The sequence below is a fragment of the Eptatretus burgeri genome, chromosome 6 (assembly GCF_056783735.1).
Source record: "Eptatretus burgeri isolate ZD-2024b chromosome 6, Ebu_testis_v1, whole genome shotgun sequence".
In the NCBI taxonomy this organism is placed as follows: Eukaryota; Metazoa; Chordata; class Myxini; order Myxiniformes; family Myxinidae; genus Eptatretus; species Eptatretus burgeri.
In genome coordinates, this window is record NC_140966.1 from 39,004,869 (window position 1) to 39,025,774 (window position 20,906).

Below are 20,906 nucleotides of genomic sequence, written 5' to 3' on the forward strand. Positions count from 1 at the left end.
AATGTGTGTGTGTGTAAATGTGTGTGTGTGTGTGTGTGTGTGTGTGTGTGTGTGTGTGTGTGTGTGTGTGTGTGTGTGTGTGTGTGTGTGTGTGTGTGTGTGTAATATGTGTGCACACAGCAAATGGCAACACGTTCAATGCGATACAAGGTAAAACGATTTCAGGTGCACAGAAACAACCGGCCATCGGTCAATTTGGACAGAACAACACTGGCACCGCTCCAGATGCAATCCCGCGAGCGAAAACTCACAACGCGACAAGAACCCTGAACACGTTCACCCGTGGGGGACTGGGTGGTCTTGCGTCCGATGGTTCACCTTTACCAAACCAAAATGCGTGACCTTTCAAACAGGAACACCCAATCAAAGGGGCACACGTTATCCCCAAGGCGAGAGCGGTACGCAGACTCCTCCCGAGCCTCAGATGTAAAACTCGGGTCCCCCGTTGCTCGGACCACAATTTCGCAACAGAAACGGAAAACGCCCATCGTTAGGATCGTCCGGTTCGGAGCACACGACTCGTGGGGCCGACGCATTGTCGACCCGGAGCCGAGAACGTGGCGCCTTCCCACCGGCACCGAACGTGGCGCCGAGGCGGAACGCCGGGCGGTTCGACGGCACGGAGCAACGGCGATCGTGGGCCAAACCTCCCTGAAGAATGCGGCAAAAATCTGCGGCCTTCGCTTACCCAGGGCCCGCCGCCGCCATGTCGCCGCACGAGCCCGGAAGGTCGCAGTGCGAGACGGGTGCCTCGCGGAACCAAAACGGCGTCGCGAACGCTAAACGCGATTTTTTTTTACCGTCTTCAATAAGAACGTCCAACATGAGCGTGCCGAGCCAGGAATCGTGGACTTCCTCATTAACACCTCTCCTGATACTGATTACCGACCTTGGTTTTATTATATATCAACATATAAAAGCAAATGTGCACCTTAGATATATATATATATATATATATATATATATATATATATATATATATATATATATAAATATATAAATATATATAAATATAAATATAAATATAAATAAATAAATATAAACATAAACTAGTGCTTGCCGTATGTGCGTGCTCGTACGTGCAAAAAAAGAAGAAAAAAAAAGATTTGTGACGTCAGAGCACCGTGTCCTGTCATGGGTTTGGTCAATAAATGGCCATAACTTGGGAAGCACTTGTCCGATTAATATCAAACCTTGAAAACGCACATTCTCAGGTCCCCAGCAATATACCTGGCAAGTTTCAATTAGATCGGATTATAGATAGACTAGTACGTGCCCGTACATTCGTGGCCGTGTGTGCAAAAAAAAAAGAACAATTGTGACGTCAATCGTGACGACATAGCACCGTGTCCCATCATTGGTTTGATAAATAAATGGCCATAACTTGGGAACCACTTGTCCGATTAATATCAAACCACTTGCAAGACTTGCAATGTGCAAGCAGCTAAATAATTCAAGTTCATCGAGAATGATCGACTGATGAGGACAAACTCTTTATTCAACAGTTTAGGCCTAAGTCACATTTGGCACGGCGGCCGAAGGAGTGCTTTTGGGGGTGCTTGTCGTCACGTAGGTGAATTGGATTTCATGACTCGCTCGCTAGGGGTTCTCGTTAGTACGGGGACTCGCTGAGGCAATAAACAGCGCGGCTCCTTGGCTCTCGTGTTTGTCTGTCTGTCTGTCTGCACCGTGGACACTACAGTAGGGTCTACAAAATCTACGGCCACCGGCAATTATAGGGTGGCCGCAGTATTTCCACGGTCACACAATGTAGCAGTCACATATGTTTTTATTTTTCGGGAAGCCGCACGGCATATTTATAAATCGTGGAGACCGAAAACGTGGGGGTGCCGTACGGTCTTTGATTTGATGTCGCACGGTGACCTTTGGGCGTTCCTGCGGCGGCCATAGAATTTTCAAGGCAAACGCAAGGTGCCCGCAAGGCGACCGCAGGGGGACCGCAAGGGGGGCCCTAAGGCAAACGTGCGGCCAGACGGACGGTAACGAGTGGGTATATATACCAGTTCTTTTTTTACTGAAATAAAAATATTAATGTTCGGAATATACCAGTACTGTGGTGCCCCCAGAATCCGAATTTAAAACGTTCCTGGACCCCAAGAAAACCTACTTTCAAGACACTTTGAACTGAAATTCCCCATGTTTACGGTAAAATAAGATGAGACCTTCGGTGGCGGTGTATTGTATGTAAACTGGTACAACCACCACATCGAAAGGTCCACACAGGCTCGAGCTCCGGCCTGGGTTCCGATCGCTCGCGCACTCTGCGAGAGCGCTGCCCCCAGGGCAGCTCATCAACATGATGCCCGCAGAACCACAATCACTTTCATCAAACGCATAGGGCTGAGGTAATCATGGATATTCCAAATTACAACCGGTTTTTCTGTGAAATTAAATCCTTGCCCGACAGTCCGTCACACCACGTGATCGGATTGCCTTTTTGTTATTAATTAAAACACAAGATGAGTAAAAAAAAATAAAAAAACCAGCACAAATCAAGGAGAAAACACGAGGTAAAGTAGCGATCGACACACGAGAGATGCTTTCACGAGTACTTCCTCCGACGAACTGAATGAACAAAGCGCGAAGATGCGGCTCGAACAGGTGGGGGAGACTCGTGAACAAACATGAACGCTTCGTTGTGTTCGGTTTTTTCAAATGTATTCGGTTTTTATGGTAAAATCCATTTTTCATTGATAAGACTACGGCAGCCGCACGAATAACGCAAGCCCACCGTACGCCATACGTACAGTCGACGTGGAACACAACTACGTCACAACTACGGCACGTCGAATTGCTGCGGCCAAAGTAGAAATGAAAAAAGTTATAAATCCGCGTTATAATTCCACGGCGACCCCTACGGTCTGTAAAAGATAGCCAAACGGCGTAGGGCCACCCTGAGGCCACCGCAGAAACTCTGTGGCCGCCGCACGTTTCTGTCAATTCAGGGGGCGTACGGCCGCCGTATCCTCGCTGGTGAGCAAATGTGACTTCGGCCTTAAACACACAGAGTACTATTTAACCAGAAAAATATGTCACAAGTAGTGAAATAAAACGATTGTTTACACTCTCATAGGTTGCTAGGCAACGCAGAGAGGGAGGTCATGATTCAGGTCGAAGACCACCAACACATTGTTATCGTCTTGTGGTTGTCCCCACTCTTTTCATGGAGACCGCTATGTTCTTAAGCAGTGCCGAGCGCTCCGTTCCGTCTGAGTGTTTGCTTAAGCGCTTTGAATCAGCAAGCTGCTTGCTCACGGAACGTATGCCCCTGATTAAACTAGAGAGTTCAGAGAACACCATAACCCCACACATCCTGGCAAAAGTAACATGGGAATGGTGTTTTTAACTCTTGCTTTGCGTTTACGTGCGCGATCTAAATTGGCTTTGCTCGTGAACTTTGGAAAAATAGGACTGCTGGACCTGTAGTTTATCTTGGCCCTGTCCTCATCCTAATGTTGTAACCCAAATTTATCAGCATTATGACAAGTGGGTCGGGAGAAGAAGGTTTTTGAAGGAATTTACTAAGTCCAGCATTTTCAGGTCAGGTCAGGTATGGGAGCATGCGCCGGAGCAGTGTGTTGCTGCATCCACTTTCCACCGGTACTCCGTCTGGCCATCCTCCAGGCAGATGCCTGGCCCATCCCCATCGTCTTGAAATGCCGATCAAGATGCTGCAACCACGAGGCATGTGGTTGGCCCATTGGCCTCATCCACTCACGAGACTCCCTCGCTGAGAGAATCTGGTGAGTAGGATCAGTGTCAGTAAAACGAGCCACATGTCCATACAGCCGCAGCTGATGCTTCCAGACTATGCAGGTAACAAATCTCATTTGAGTCTCTTTCAGCAACCGCTCATTGGACACAAAGTCCAACCAGCAAGAGCCAAGGATTCTCTGAAGAGACCACCTGGTACCAAAGGGATCAAGTCTCCATCTCAGATCCTTGATCGGAAACCAAGTCTCACATCCGTAGAGCAAGACTGGAAGCACCAACGACTTGAAGACTCGGACTTTCGTCCTCCTGCACAGATACCGACAGCACCACACCCCATGATCCAGTGACTCCCCAGGCATGACCCAGACGTCTCTTGACCTCTGGCTTACAGCCAGCAGAGACATGAATATCACTGCCAAGGTAAATGAATCTCTCCATGACCTCAACATCCTCACCACAAACAGGTAGAGACAAGATGGCAGCAGCAAAGCAGTAAGATAGCAAAATGTCATTGAAAGCCTGGATCTTAGTTTTGACCCAGGTAACTCGTAATCCCAGCGGCTCCGACTCCTCATTCAGCACCTCAAGGGCCCCACAAAAGATATCCAAAGTCTCCGTAAAGATGACTGCATCATCTGCGAAATCAAGGTCAGAGATCTTGCCATTCCTAAACAATGCACCGTAGTTTGATCTCTCTGACATCCTTCCCAGAATTGAGTCCATACAAGCGCTAAAAAGTGTGGGGGCCAGTACACACCCTTGATGAACTCCAGTAACAACTGGAAATAAGTCGGATATGGTATCATCACACCTCACAGCACTCTCAGTACCAGAGTATAGTTCAGGCATCAGATTGGTCAGATTTGGTGGCACCCCATGAAAACTAACAATCCTCCAGAGGGCATCCCAATTCACAGAATCGAACACTTTGCAGAGATCAACATCAGCTGTAAGCAGCCCCTGCCAAAAGTCTCATCTGCATTCAGTGTGGACCCTTAGAGCAAGGATACGGTCAATCGTTGACCTCTTTGGTGTACAGCCTGACTGCTCTGGACGCTGGTGCTCAAGCAGATGGTGGCAAACCCAACAAGAATTATCCGAGCAAAGACCTTGCCCGGCACTGAGAGCAGCGTCACCCCTCGGTAGTTGTTGCTGTCCTGGCGATTACTTCTCCCTTTCCAGAGAGGGACAACAAGGCCCCTCTTCCAGTCAGTTGCGATTATGCCTGTGTTCCAATCAGAGCACAGAACTGCTTGCAACGAACGACATGAGTGCAGCATTTCCACCAGCCTTGAGAAGTTCAGCATGGATGCCACAGATCCAAAGAGCTTTACCCCATTTCAACTGGGTCACCACAGCCTGTGTTTCCACAAATGAAGGTGGACCACAGTTGATTGGAGGGTCAGCAATAGGGATAGTAACACCGATGACATCCAACTCAACAGCTGGTGGATCAGCCTGGTACAACCGCTCAAAGTAACCGGCCCAGCGGGCCTTCACTTTGGACTCCTCTGTCAAGAGCCCCCCCCACCCTCCGCTTTAACTGCTGTACACCAAGGGACAGGCTTGGAGGAATGCAACGCATGAATTCCCCTGTAAGCAGGACGAGAATCACTTGACCACAGGTGATGCTCTACACCCTCACAGATTTCTCGATCATCGGCCTCCTTGTCCACTCTCAGCACGCCTGCACTTTTACACTTCAGCTCCATGAACAGCTCAGCTCTGCGATTAAGACTGGCCCTGCAACTCTGGTCAATGGTATCCAGCGTCCCTTGAGAGACAAAATTCTTCTTCGCCCTCTGGTGAGTTCGAAAACATCTACCAGCAACATTAAGGATGGTGGTCTTGAAGGAACTCCACAACTCTTGAGGATCCCCCAAAGCACCCAGACCCCTCAAATCCCCACTCAGCTTGTTCATAAACTCCTCGGCTACCCTCTATCCTTGAGCTTGCCAACATCCAGCCTAGGCTGTCGATGGTACCATTCTCCTGGATTTAAGGTGCAACTTAAGAGTTGCTACCACAAGGCTGGTCATTATTGAGGAACTGAACACTCCGGTAGACCCTGCAGTTCTGGATCATGCTCTAGTGACCATCAACGAGCACATGGTCAATTTCCTTTGCCACACCACCAGCGTTGGAATACCAAGTCTAGCAATGAGCCTGTGGGCGCTGAAACCATGAACCATCCACCCTAAGTCCATGGCTTCTTGCAAAGTCAAGGAACTTGGTGCTATTCTGGTTCACAATTCCAAACCCATGGGGACCAACACACACCCCATAATTAGAGTTCTTCTATCTAACTAACACATTACATACTTAAAGTCATGTGACCGGAATGAGCTTTGCAATCCCCATTACCAGTCAGGAGTGGAAACTTGCTCGCAAATTTCAGCAGAATTGGCCCAACAGTTTGGCTGCTGAAGTCGAAATAGGTCCCGGATGGACGGACCGGTGCATGATGACAATCAATACCTAAGCTGGAATTCCAATTCCAGATAAGCGAATAATAACAAGCATGATGGACTCCATACCAAGCTGATGGGTCAAACTGAACAGTCGAGAGGTGTGTTCAGTTACCAATCAGCTAACTAGCACTTGCCAAGCTTACAAGGCATCCGTTCCTTATAAACGGTTTCAAATGGAGTGTTTGCTTGAGTGCCACTTGGCGAGCGCTCTACAAGAAACTTGGTAACTGAACACACACCTGAGCTGAACCTTCTGCCAAGTCTTCTTGGAGAAACGGACGATTTTTGAATGATGTCTGCAGATGAGATGAGGCATCACGAAGCTCCTGTAACGTTTTAAAACTACCCTCTTTTGATTTATAATTTATCCCCCTGCCAATACAACCTAAAACCCTATTTGCTTAACCTATAGCTGCCTCGAGCTGTCCTGTCTACTTACCTCCCTGATATATATTATCACCCAATGATCCTTCTCCTGTGTGATGTGCCCCATGACTGCCCCTCACATAACGTAATCTCTCCAGTATTTCATTGTTCTTACACATTCCCAGCCCCTTACGTAAACATACATACGCAGCAGGGTGACCCCCCAAAAAGTGGGCCCAAGGAAAAGTTTAACAACTTTAATATTATCCAATCAAACTTTAAAAAATTTACAAATCATATTATTCACTCATTGTACCGGGCGTCGTGGCGTGCGCCTGTAATCCGGCTACTCGGAGGCTTGGGTTGGAGGATCGCTTGAGGACGGGAGCTCTGCGCTGGGCCGCGCTATGAGAGGGTGTAGAGCAGCCCGGAATCATGGCGAAACCCAATCCTTATCCCTGTGTCGTACGAGGCGACCAGGGTTGCGTCAGGAAGGGCATCCGGCGTAAAACCTATGCCAAATCAGTATGCGGATCATAACGGATGATCCGCTGTGGCGACCCCTAACGGGAGCAGCCGAAAGACGAACAACAACATTATTCACTCATTGTCAAGCTATCACTGAAAATTTCAGTTGTGTACAAATAAATTTGACAATTTTACAATGAAATTACTGATGACGTCGATATTTGATGACTGCTCCATTGGGCACCAGGACGAGCAAAAATATTGACTAATTGTTTGCACTGTTATCAGAATTCTTCTCAAGCTTTCTTTGCTGTTGTTAAGCTCTTGAGTGTGGTGTCGAAGAGATTTCTTAGTTCTGTGAGCGACTGAGTCAGCAACGGCAGCAATAGTGACCTTCCTGATTTTGGTCGGCCGTTTGGTGAATTCATATTCAAAGCTTGCCATGCTGTCTACATTTGTTCACAGACCATTGAATTTGAGACTTGTTGTGTTCTTTCCTTGTTGAAAATTGTGCACAGAACATGTGCCTTGGCTGGAAGAAGGAATTTGCCCACAGATAGTTTTCCACAGAAAACGACTTCTATTCAAGTGTCAACGACATGGCATATGAATGTCGTAGATTCAAGAAACTTGGCAGATAGATTCTCGCTTAACTCAGTTCAGACCTCCTGAAAAATGAAAGAGATTGAATGAATACTGTGAAAGTTATTCAACCTTTACCAGGACCCAATGCTTGGGGGTCACCCTGTATTAAATTGCATCTGCCAATCTTTTTGCCCAATCTATGAAAGTATCGAGACTTTCCTGAATCTAATCATTCACCTCCACCACACCCCCCCCCCCCCAGCAAGACATACTCTCACTCACAGGCACTCTTAACTTTCTATCACGAAGCCAGTTTGCAATCCAATTAGCTACCTGACCAGCCACTCCACAAGCCCTCACTTTGGCGAGCAACCTCCGATGTGGTACCTTATCAAATGGCTTCTTAAAGTCGAGATATACTATGTCCACTGCCTTTCCATCATCCACCCAATCAGACACTGTTTCATAGAACTCTAAAATATTTGTTAAACAGAAACTACCTTTGGTAAACCCATGCTGACTCCCTTTAATTAGTTTGTATTTATTTAAATGGCTCCTAATCTGGTCTTTAAGTAATGTCTACAACACCTTCCCCACAACTGAAGTCAAACTAACAGGTCTATAGTTCCCCAAGTCTTCTCTGGATCCTTTCTTAAATAGTGATGTTACATTTGCTAATCTCCACTCCTCTGGTGCCTGTCCTGACACAAGTGAGCTATTTATTTATTTATTTATTCCTATGTAGCTCCTGGCTGCTTGGCTACATCATTGGCTGAGGGCACAGAAGCGTGCTGGTACTCATTTTGCTGACCTCAGAAGGATGACAGGCTGACTCAACCCCACCTGGTGTTAATTCAACGCAAAAAAAGTACTGAAACTCAAGACCCGAAGGTCCCAAGCCAGCCACCATTATCACTAAACTAACACCAGGCTTCCTTGCTGTTATACTTAAACTTCTTAGCCATGTCCTTCTCATACTCTCTTTTGGCTTGCTGAGTTATTTTCTTAACTTGCCTCTGTTTACTCCGATAGTGATATAAATCTAACCCCAGTTCTGTTATTTTAAACCGAACCATTAGGGCACTCGATAGAGCGCATACCTCCGCCAAGTAATGCCTGATCCATGAGAACATGGTTCTCATTCTTCACCTTCAAGAAGATCCTTAACAAAATGGTAAAAAAAAAGTTGCTGGTGAACTCTCAATGGTGAAGAATCACTTTAAAAATTCTGAGATCCAGATCCGGATTTGAGATCCTGATTCACATGTGAAAAGGCTGAATGCCTAAACTCGGTGTTTGCATTGAAATCTTGTGTCCAAAACCCATTGCTTTCTCTACCCATCTTACCCAGTCACACCCAATTGTCCCTGGACTCTGTGGCCTTTTCTCCTGACAAGGTGGAGAGCTTGCTGTCAAACCTCCACTCAGATTCTGCAACCGGTCCAGACGGCATCAGCCCACGTGTCCTAAAAACCAGCTCCTCTGCTCTTGCTCACCCTCTAACTGTTCTATTCACCCTCTCATTTGCTCAAGGTCATCTGCCATCTGCTTGGAAATCAGCAAACATTACTGCCTTGCATAAAAGGTGCAAAAACAGATCCCTGCAACTCCAGACCAATCAACCTTCTCCCAATCATCAGCCAGGTTGTGGAATCCATCATTGCTTCAGACATTAAATCCTTCCTCTTCTCCAATGGCCTGATTTCCGATCATCAATTTGGTTTCAGACCAGGTCACTCTACCCTGGATACGCTGTTTCTGCTCTCCCAACAATGGATGGAGGTCAATGCCGGACATGAAATCAGAGTCATATCCCCAGACATATCGTGTGCCTTTGACATGGTCTGGCACCCTGCCCTGCTCATCAAACTCTCTTCCTATGGTATCCAAGGCCATCTCCACTCATGGCTCGCAGACTTCCTCTCCTGTCACAGTCAACGTGTGGCCCTAAATGGAGTTCTTTCATCCCCTCTTCCTGTCCAGGCTGGAGTTCCTCAAGGTAGCGTTCTGGGCCCTGTTCTTTTTCTGGTTTTCATCAATGATCTATCCGACTCTCTGGAAAATCCTCTTTATCTCTTTGCTGATGACTCCACCCTCTGCCGTACCATCTGTCATCCCTCAGACTGGCAAGCAGCAGCTTCTTCGCTCACTGCTGATCTGGGTAAAATCACAAACTGGTCCAACACGTGGAACATGTCTTTCAATCCGGACAAATCTCACACTTTCACGATGTCTCTCCGAAAGGACCGTCTAGAAACCCCCCCATCCACTTTCTCAAAAATACTCTGGAAGAAGTCCTTTCTTTCAAGCTTCTGGGTCTCACTATCTGCCATGATCTTTCCCGGGAAAGCCACATTTCAAACCTGGCCTCCAAAGCCAGTCGCCGACTGGGAATCCTCCGTTGTGCAATGTCCTTCCTCAGTCCACCTGAGCTCCTGACCACCTACAAAGCTTTCGTCCGCAGCCTGATGGAGTACTGCTCTCTCCTCTGGGCTGGTGCTCCTGCCTCCCACCTTTCTTGGCTTCACGCTGTGGAAACCAAGGCATTTCGGATCATTGGCATCTCCCGCGATGAGGTTGAGTCTTTGGGTCTCACTCTCTCTCACCGCAGGTTGGTCGGTGGTCTTTCTGTCTTCTACAGTCTCCTCTCCAGTCTCGCCCCCCCCCTGCTCTCTCTGCGATTTGGCCCCACCACATTTCCACAGGGCGCTCAAGGTCTGCCAACAACCCCTTTCTGGTAAAACTACCAAAATCACGAATCACTCCTTACCTTCACTCTTTCATTCCTCTTTTTCACCGCTTTTGGAATGAACTCCCTCACTCTATTCAATCCCATTCTTCCCTCCAGTTCTTCAAAACAGCTGTTCACCACCACCTCTTGTCACCCCCCATCCAAATCCTCGATCTTTTCGACACCCGTTAATCCACCCAAGCCCACCTCCATCAAATTCCCTGCTTTCCTTCCTGAAAGTCCCTGTAATGTCTATCTTGTATACCCCGTGTTCCCCGCTCCATCCCTCTCCCTTCCACAGATCTCCTAATGTCTCTGTTCCCCACTGTTTTGTCCTTCACACTCCTGTCCATCTTGTCTCATGCCCCCTTGACGTGCGTTGTGTGTTAGCTCTCATACGAGCCTCGACAAGGTATTAAAAAAAACAACAAACATATCGGGCCTAATCAATACATTTTTGAAATATCATTTTCTTTCTAGTTTTTGAGCCCCATCTCTCAAATGTGAAGAATCACTTTGGAAATTAAATAATTCTCGCATCCAGATCCGGATTCAGGTCTTCACCGAAATCGAATCAATTAGTTGTGGTCACACACCCAACCTGTCCACCAAGTTTCATCCGAATCCGCTCACAACTTTTTGAGACATCGTGCTATATATTAGTTTAGCCCGATCCCTCACTGGTGAAGAATCACTTGAAAAATTATCAGATCTGGATCCGGATTCAGAGCTTCACAAAAATCGAATCAATTAGTCCTTGTCACACACCCAACCTGTCTACCAAGTTTCATCCGAATACATTCTCAATTTTTTGAGTATCTTGCAATATCGTGTTTAGTCCCATCTCTCAATGGTGAAGAATCACTTTAAAATTAAATAACTCTCGTATCCAGATATGGATTCGGATCTTCACCAAAATTGAATCAATTCTTCCGAGTGGCACTCCCAACTTGTCCACCAAGTTTCGTGTGAATCCATCCATAATCTTTTGAGATATTGTGCGATATATCGTTTTTGGCCCCATCTCTCAATGGTGAAGAAGCACTTAAAAAATTCTCAGATCCAGATCCGGATCGACCTCTCAGACTCAGAGCAGATACTCTGACCATAATGCCCTGAGGCTGGTAATATATCAACCCTCCCACCCCCACTCCCCACTCTCTGTCGATACAATTCTGTCTTGTAGGCAGATTGCTACACTAGTTCACCAACTTTTATTTTCTCTTTCTTATCACACTAATACATGTTATGGCTGAGCCTGGTGTTGGCTTCGTGGTTAGGGTGGTAGCTTGGGATCTTAGGGTCCTGAGTTCAAGCCCCATTGGCCGCTGAATTAATACACCAGGGGGTTGACTCAGCCTGTCATCCTTCTGAGGTCGGCAAAATGAATACCAGTGTGTACTGGTAGAGGAGCACTGCCTCAGCAACACAGTCGCAGTTCCAATAAATGATAGCTACCCCGGCAGCTAAGCTGCCATACGCAAGAAGAAGTAAAAGAAGATCTTATGTCTTGCTAATGGTGCCTCCAGTTCCATCCATCCATTGTCACCATTCTCTGTGCAGAGCGTTGGTGCTCCCGAAGCAGTCTCCTTGGCTATTGGGCACAATCCTGGATGGGTCACCACTCCAACAGAGTATACCAGCATGCTGGCACTCATTTTGCCGACCTCGAAAGGATGACAAGCAGAGTCAACCCCAACCGGTATTAATTCAATGGCTGAGTGGGATTTGAACTCAGGATCCCAGGATCCCGAGCCCACCACCCAAACCATTAAGCCACCACCAGGCATGTCCTCCAGTTACTCACCTCATTAAACCATGTCAAACTTATTGCAACTATGCTGTACTCCTCACTATCTACTTTAGCCTCAAGCTCTTCCATCCGATTGTTTAAGCTCCTGACGTTGGTCCAGAATATGTTTAACTTTTCCCTTTCTGAAATTCTATTTTCCTGCCAGGGCTCACCAATCACAATTACATCATTGATTAATGACGATAGTGTAATCGGCTGGTGGAGAGATAGATATTCTACGTCTGGTCTAGGTTCAATTCTTTCACCTGACGATAAACGTAGTTTGGTATAACAATCATTTTGCACGCTTGTAATAGATAATGAAGAAGGCATGTCTCAGTAGGTCGAAAAAACGTTTCTTATAAATGCCATTAGCAAAACCACCTAAATTCCATCTCTCCAAGACTCTTCCCCCGATTGTTCACAGGAGGCGAGTCCAAGCATTCCTCGCCCAGCTGATTGTCTCAGTTCCTCTTCCTCAGCGGCATCCCTGGGCAATGTACAGGATTTCATCACCAAGACGAGGGAAAAATACAGGCAATAATAAAATGATTGTTTCTTTTGATGTTTGAGGATATGCGGATTTTCCAGCAATGTGCATCGTGAATGTAGTGTAAATACTGACCAAAACATGTTCTGAAATGACAAAAACACTGCACACAATCTGCAAATAACACCAGCTCACACACACTTCTCGAATCGTAATTCTTAAGAGATTGTGCCCGTGCAAGATCACGTGACATGCCATTGTCTTCGGTCATGTGACCCTCTGCAAGCAGGAGCAAAACTCCACTGGCAAACTTCTTTAACGATACTGTCGGACCCTGCTATTCACAGATTCGCTATTTGCGGACCCCGTGTACTCGTGGGTCATAAAGTGTGACCTGCTTCAACATTCGTGCTTTGTGGGTTGGTTGGTTGGTTGGTTGGTTTGATTGATTGATTATTTATCTATCGATTATTTATCTATTTATCTATCTCTCTAATTATAACGAGCGAACTAACACTTCAAGACTGGGGTCCTACATCCACTTGGAAAATTGGAAATCGGCCAAAATCACAGCATTACATAAAAACGGTGCAAAAACGGATCCCCTTAACCACAGCCCAATTAGCTTACTGTACTTCCAATCATCAGCAAGTTCGTGGACTCCAACATCGCAATTGACATAAAATCATCCCTTTTCTCCAACAGCCTCATCTCAGATCATCAATTCAGATTCAGACCCGGTCACTTGACCTTGGACAAGGTGCTTCTACTCTCCAAACAATGGATGGAGGCCCTCGATATCAGACATTACATCAGGGCTGTTTCTCTGGACATATCTCAATCTTTTAATACAGTCTGGCATCCAGCCTTGCTCTCCATACTGTCTGCCTATGGAATCCAAGGCAAACTCCACTTTTGGATAAATAACCTCATCCCCTCTCATAGTCAAAGTGTGGCTCTCAATGGAACCCTTTCATTTCCTCTCCCTGACAGGGCTGCAGTACCACAAGGCAGTGTTCTAGGCCCATATTATTCCTAATCGTCATCAATGTTCTCACTGACTCTCTGGAAAATCCTTTTTAGTCATCATTACTGATAACTCCACTCTGCCATGACATCTCTCATCCTCTGACACCCAAGCAGCAGCCTCTTCACTCTCCTCAGACCTTGACAAAATCACAAGCTGTTCAAACACAATTTGAACATGTTGAAACACAATTTGAAACACAATTTGCTTCTGTATCCATGTTGTCCACCCTTTGCGTTTTCCCTTACCCTTCATCGTTACCTACATACCTTGTTTGTCCGTCTCCGACTACTTTCTCCCTCTGCTCTGCTGTTTTTGTTTCCTTTCTCTTGCTGTTCCCTTTGTTCTGTTGTCCTGATTTGTTCTTGTAATCACTCTTCCACGAGGTACAATTTAAATATACCATCAGAGATGGGGAATCCCCCGCCATTGAATGAAAAAGGTCATACATATTCCAGATAATGAGGGAGGTGAATTGGAAACAAGACACCATTTGGTCATCATCTCGAAAAAGTTCCCCAGGGGTGAGGAACGTAGTAACCAAAAATAATTGAAATCAGATAAGCGGTTTTCCATTTATTACAAAAAACATTTTTTCCAAGATGGCCGCCCCAGTCGGCCATCTTGGATCCGGCCACGCCCTAAATCAATGGGGTTCTTCCTTTTCAGGTGGTACATGTGTGACTCAAATTTCAAATCGATAAGGCGAAAAAACATTTCTTTGAAGATGGCCGCCCCAGTCGGCCATCTTGGATCCGGCCACGCCCAAAATCAATAGGGTTCTTCCTTTTCAGGTGGTACATGTGTGACCCGAATTTCAAATCGATCTGGCGAACAGTTTCTGAGTTATCGCACTCACAGCTATAAATGTTGACGCTGCCCCAGTCGGCCATCTTGGATGCGGCCACGCCCAAATCAATAGAGTTCTTCCTTTTCAGGTGGTACATGTGTGACTCAAATTTCAAATCGATATGGCGAACAGTTTATGAGTTATCGCACTCACAGCTATAAATGTTGACGCCGCCCCAGTCGGCCATCTTGCATCTGGCCATGCCCAAAATCAATAGGATTGTGGTGAATTGAAGGTCGTGACGTGTGATCACATGTTGCACGGCTCGAGCACGGAATAGATAAAGCTGAGGTTCGGCTCGGTCGGGGGTGATTGTCCCAGGGGCATTGTCGTTTACGGCGGCGGTTCACTTGGTGCTCGTTGAATGGTGAGAATTGAGAGTATATCGGACTCCGGGCTTATACTGATTTATTTTGCGGTGATTAGTTGCACGTGTATACCTTACTGCTTATGTACTCCTTGCTGCACCTGTATCCCCTGATGTGCCCGTAGAAGCGGCTTCAATCAAATGGAGTAAAGCCTACACTCTGAAAGTTCTTCTCTCGTTTTCATTTCAATTTATTCCATTTGGTTTTCTCGGCTCTCTCAACCAACGATGGACAAAATCTACAAACCAGAGAGGTTCGACGCTGACCCAAACGCGACTGACTCAGAAATGAAATGGTCGCATTGGTTCCGTTCCTTCTCACACTATCTGACCATCATCGAAGAGGGAGCTGACAAATTGGCCGCCCTTGTGAATCATGTCTCGCCCAGCGTATACAGGCTCTTTTCGGAGTGTGACACCTACGAAGCAGCGATCGACGTGCTGCAGGCGCTCTACGTGAAGCGCAAGAACGAGATATACATACGACATCTTCTCAACACACGCAAGCAAGCAGCCGGGGAGACAATCGATCAGTTCCTGCAAGCTCTGAAACAGCTGGGAAAAGACGGCAGCTTCCGGGCCGTAAACGCCGAGGAACACCGAAATGAAGCGACCCGGGAGGCATTTATCCAAAGACTTAGATCAGCCCACATACGGCAACGCTTACTAGAGAAAGCGCAACCCACTCTTGAAAAGGTAGTCGATCAGGCTCGAGCGATGGATACGGCTCAGCAGCAATCTGAGTCATTTGGGACACCGATGCTGCTAATGAACGCTGCTACGGTGGAAACTCAAGGAACCCCACAGACACAGACACAGACACAGCCAGACACAGGGGATGGAAAAAAACCCGAGGAGCCGGATACCCAGACCTCGTCAAACTCCTCAGCAATTACTCCGGTTGGTAAATGCTTCTTTTGTGGGTACAAAAGACACCGCCGCCACAAATGCCCCGCCAGAGATGCCACATGCATGAATTGTGACAAGAAAGGGCATTATGCCAGGGTATGTAAATCTACTCTAAGGAGAAATAAACCCACTTCTGCGGCTCTCTACTCGCAAAAGAAACTAACTGCAGCCTCCCTGGGGAATCTATCCAAGGCTATCATCAACGTACGAATTAACGGGCATATGGCTGAGGCACTGATTGATACCGGTAGCTCTGAAAGTTTCGTCAACAGCTCGCTAGTGAAGGGCAGGAAATGGAAGATCCACCCGACAGACAATACGGTATGCATGGCCACCACATCACTACAGTCCCGCGTACGAGGGTACTGCAATGTTGAATTGGACGTAAAAGGGTACACGCATCGGGATGTAAGGGTACTGATGCTTCGTGATTTATGCGCAGACGTAATTCGGGGTCATAATGTCCTCAAGCAGCACACGAGCGTCGAAATACCCTTTGGAGGAAGCAAACCTCGTCTAATTTTAAATGCTTTGACCACCGCAGAGGTAACGTCCCCCCAGCTGTTTTCTAACTTGTCGCCGGTCTGTAAACCGATAGCGATCAAATCGCGGCGATATACCACTGCTGATATGAACTTCATCACTTCAGAGACCAAGCGATTACTGGAAGAAGGAATTATAGAACCGAGCGATTCGCCATGGCGCGCACAGGTGTTGGTCACCGCCAATCAGAATCATAAGAAACGAATGGTTGTCGATTATTCCCAAACGGTCAATCGTTTCACCCAACTCGATGCCTACCCTTTGCCGCGCATAGACGAGATGGTCGAACGCGTGGCCAATTATAAGATATTCAGCACCATCGATTTGCGAAGCGCCTATCATCAAATTCCCATCCGAGAGGAAGACAAACCTTACACCGCATTCCAGTCAGGTAGACGCCTCTACCAATTCAGGAGGATTCCGTTCGGTGTCACGAATGGAGTAGCTTGCTTCCAACGGGTTATGGACGACATCATCTCAGATGAAAACCTCAAAGACACTTTTGTTTACGTGGACAATGTCACAGTGTGCGGTAGGGATCAGGGGGAACATGACATGAATCTGGACAGATTCTTGAGCATTGCTAGAAAATATAATCTGACCCTCAACTACGAGAAATGCGTATTCTCGGCAAGGTCAATTGACCTTCTCGGCTACACGATAGCCGACGGCACGATTAAGCCTGATCCTGAAAGATTGCGCCCACTTCGTGAGCTACCCCCACCTCAGGACCTGCAGACAATGCGCCGGGTGATCGGCATGTTCGCTTACTATGCAAGATGGATTTCCCAATACTCCGAGAAAATACATCCCCTAGTGCATTGCAAAAACTTCCCACCAGATGCCGCTGTTGTAAAAGCTTTCCACAACCTCAAAGATGATATCAGTAATTCCGTGGTATTATCGATCGATAGCTCGGTGCCCTTCGTGGTGGAAACAGATGCTTCTAATCACGCGATAGCTGCTATGCTTAATCAGTCTGGGCGACCCGTCGCGTTCTTCTCGAGAACTCTCTCTGGAAGCGAGCAGAGACACTCGGCAATAGAAAAGGAAGCGTACGCCATCGTCGAAGCCCTACGTAAATGGAGACACTATTTACTGGGAAACCATTTCACGCTCGTTACGGACCAACGATCCATGGCATTCATGTTTGATGGGAAAAATAACGGGAAAATTAAGAATGAAAAAATTATGAGATGGCGGATAGACCTAGCCTGCAATAGTTACGACATAGTTTACCGGCCCGGGAGGGAAAACCCTGCTGCAGACACCTTCTCTCGGGTCTACTGTTCGGCGACAATCAGTCGGGCTTTGCAAGACCTCCATGTGTCTCTGTGCCACCCGGGGGTAACCAGAATGGCACATTTCGTGCGCAGACAAAACCTTCCCTATTCTATTGAAGATATTAAACAAATGAATGCTTCATGCCCTGTTTGTGCTGAACTAAAACCCAGATTCTATGGTGCGGCTTCTGGCAGATTGATCAAGGCCACTTCTCCCTTCGAGAGACTAAACATTGACTTCAAAGGGCCCCTGCCGACCGAGACAGACAACAGATACATATTCACTGTTGTTGATGAATATTCAAGGTTCCCTTTCGCATTTCCGTGCTCGGATATGACCTCGGGCACTGTCGTGAAATGTCTGTCTGACCTCTTCGCTATGTTTGGGAAACCTTCGTACATACATTCAGACAGAGGGCCATGTTTCATGTCGGCCGGGCTAAAACAATTCCAATTAGAGCACGGCATAGCAACTAGTCGAACGACGGGTTACAACCCACAGGGTAATGGGCAGGTGGAACGATATAATGGAGTTATTTGGAAAGCCGTAACTCTGGCGCTGAAATCGAGAGGACTGGAGCCCGAGCAGTGGGAGGTTACCCTTCTCGACGCTCTGAATTCCATACGCTCTTTGCTCTGCACGTCCACCAATGCAACTCCTCAGGAACGAATGTTTACTCACCAGCGGCGTTATGTTGACGGCCAATCGGTGCCCAACTGGCTAACCCATCCCGGAACAGTGTTCATGAAACGCCCGGTACGACAAAGCAAGTATGAACCCATGGTGGAAGAGGTCGAACTCATCGATACTAATCCAGAGTATGCTCATGTCAGGCTCCCGGATGGCAGGGAGACCACTGTGTCGGTTCGCCATTTAGCTCCCTCAGGTACTCCTCCCGCAGGTACACCACCATCTGGCGCTCCTCCCTCTGACATCCCCTCCCCAGGTGTTCCCCCCCCAGGAACTCCACCCGAGAATGGTGGTGACGGAGCTGCCGCGTTCCACCCGAGAGCGATCGGGGAGTCATCCCCGGCACAAGTCGAGGCTCACCAAGAGGATCGGAAGCCTCCCTCAAGTGAAACCGCCATTTACTCCCGGAGAGGTCGACGGATAATACCCCCTCGCCGACTCAATCTGTAAAGGGGATTATCGGCATCCTCGATGCTCATGCTCCTATATGCTCGTTACATAATATATCGATGCTCATGACCATGCTCCTACAACTCAAAATAATCCTCACTGCTTGGCATGTATGCTTCTGTAGTTTAGATAGTTCGCGTTGCTTGAAATGTATACTCCTGTAGCGCTGAAGTAATCATGGTGCGTTAGTTGGGCCTCTAGTTACATTTTAAAGATGGGGAAAATGTGGTGAATTGAAGGTCGTGACGTGTGATCACATGTTGCACGGCTCGAGCACGGAATAGATAAAGCTAAGGTTCCGCTCGGTCAGGGGGATTGTCCCAGGGGCATTGTCGTTTACGGCGGTGGTTCACTTGGTGCTCGTTGAATGGTGAGAATTGAGAGTATATCGGACTCCGGGCTTATACTGATTTATTTTGCGGTGATTAGTTGCACGTGTATACCTTACTGTTTATGTACTCCTTGCTGCGCCTGTATTCCCTGGTGTGCCCGTAGAAGCGGCTTCAATCAAATGGAATAAAGCCTACACTCTGAAGGTTCTTCTCTCGTTTTCATTTCAAGGATTCTTTCTTTTCAGGTGGTACATGTGTGACTCAAATTTCAAATCGATATGGCGAAAAAACATTTTTTTCAAGATGGCCGCCCCAGTCGGCCATCTTGGATCCGGCCATGCCCAAAATCAATAGGGTTCTTCCTTTTCAGGTGGTACATGTGTGACCCAAATTTCAAATCGATATGGCGAACAGTTTATGAGTTATCACACTCACAGCTATAAATGTTGACGCCGCCCCAGTCGGCCATCTTGCATCTGGCCATACCCAAAATCAATAGGGTTCTTTCTTTTCAGGTGGTACATGTGTGACTCAAATTTCAAATCGATATGGCGAAAAGACATTTTTTTCAAGATGGCCACCCCAGTCGGCCATTTTGGATCCGGCCACGCCCAAAATCAATCAGGTTCTTCCTTTTCAGGTGGTACATGTGTGACCCAAATTTCAAATCGATATGGTGAACAGTTTATGAGTTATCGCACTCACAGCTATAAATGTTGACGCCCGGACGGACGGACAGCCGGACGCCCTGGGTGACAACAATATCCCCCTTCCGCCATGCGGCGGGGGATAAAAAACCATCTTCCACGAACTACATAGACTATGTTTAAAAAAAAAGATTTTTTTTTTTTAACAATGCCTCAACATTCACGGACCCCGACATTCATGACATTTTTCAGGAACGTATCCACCACGAATAGTGGCGTCCAACAGTATTTAAGTTAATGGGCATTCACAGACAGTTGTTTATCCATGTTTTTTTCTTCTTCAAATTTTCCTACTGTTTTGTTGTTTTCCCGGAACTCTGCCTTCAAGGTTACATGAGTATGCAAAATTGCAGCTTTCTAGTCCACCGAGAAAGTACTAAATGTTTATATCAGTGAGTCAGTAAGTGGTTGGAAAGAGCTTGAAATGATGATGATTTTCCTTCTGAGGAACTTCAATGCAGGAGGAGGCCGTTATATTAGGTCCATAAAAGTCTGTGCTACAGTTGTCAATCTATGGTTTTTTACCCATGTTCTATCCTTTTTTAAATGCTGAGCATCAGGGAAGCAGCAAGTCACATTTCAAAAGTATTTGGTATGACTCATTGACTCGGCCGGGGATTGAACCACTGGCCTTCCAGACTCGGAGCATATGTGGGTGGATTTTTCAGTACAGCACTGTGTTGCTAAACTTCAACATTCACATTTGATAATTTCTGATGTTCTTTAATTTTAATTTAAAATGGCTAATAATTAAACATTTTGCCCATATGTCCATAATATTGATTACAGCAGCTCACCTTTTGGGTTGATTAGATATGTAATTTCAAAAAGGAGCATGTAACCAAAAAAGTAACGAGATCAATCCAGCGAACCTAGTAATAAACAAGAGCAGATCTCGTCTCGGTTCATGCTTCACCTGCTTCCCAGCGGGCTTCATCAGACCTCTATTTTGACATTATACCAGCATTATGTCTACTAGCATGTGCTGCTGATGTATATTAAAGATCCCATGGTGTCTTTCCATGAAGAATAGGCCATTGTATGTTGGCATCCTGGCCAAGTTTCAAATCCCTGCCTTGACTATGGCTGGGAAGGCAATAACAAACGAC

The 20,906-nt window shown here is 46.8% G+C and overlaps 3 protein-coding genes across 3 annotated transcripts in view; 1 reads left to right on the forward strand and 2 right to left on the reverse strand.

Annotated features, from left to right (window-relative positions):
• Positions 1 to 488, reverse strand: part of LOC147024588 (uncharacterized) — a 2,393-nt gene extending 1,905 nt beyond the window's left edge. The window contains exons 1-2 of the mRNA XM_085886926.1: positions 325 to 488; positions 1 to 153 (exon numbers count right to left, since the gene is read on the reverse strand). The exon at positions 1 to 153 is cut by the window's left edge and continues 256 nt beyond it. Coding sequence (XP_085743052.1) covers positions 1 to 153; positions 325 to 488 — 317 coding nt within the window. The remainder of the gene's footprint in view (positions 154 to 324) is intronic.
• TMEM11 (transmembrane protein 11) overlaps positions 1 to 858 on the reverse strand; it is a 5,775-nt gene extending 4,917 nt beyond the window's left edge. Inside the window, exon 1 of the mRNA XM_085884633.1 lies at positions 689 to 858. Coding sequence (XP_085740759.1) covers positions 689 to 825 — 137 coding nt within the window. The 5' untranslated portion in view covers positions 826 to 858. The remainder of the gene's footprint in view (positions 1 to 688) is intronic.
• Positions 859 to 2,245: 1,387 nt separating this feature from the next.
• On the forward strand, positions 2,246 to 20,830 carry LOC147024589 (uncharacterized). Its single transcript, XM_085887037.1, has 3 exons — positions 2,246 to 2,622; positions 12,576 to 16,235; positions 20,777 to 20,830. Exons 2-3 carry the CDS (start codon positions 15,111 to 15,113, stop codon positions 20,828 to 20,830), a joined length of 1,179 nt encoding a protein of 392 aa, XP_085743163.1. The 5' UTR covers positions 2,246 to 2,622; positions 12,576 to 15,110.
• Positions 20,831 to 20,906: the final 76 nt, after the last annotated feature.

Excerpts from the sequence above, each read along its gene's own strand:
- LOC147024589 (XM_085887037.1), top strand. The coding sequence starts at position 15,111 with ATGGACAAAATCTACAAACCAGAGAGGTTCGACGCTGACCCAAACGCG. Across the intron at positions 16,236-20,776 it reads TTCGTGATTTATGCGCAGAC|CATGTGCTGCTGATGTATAT; the intron begins GTAATTCGGGGT and ends TATGTCTACTAG.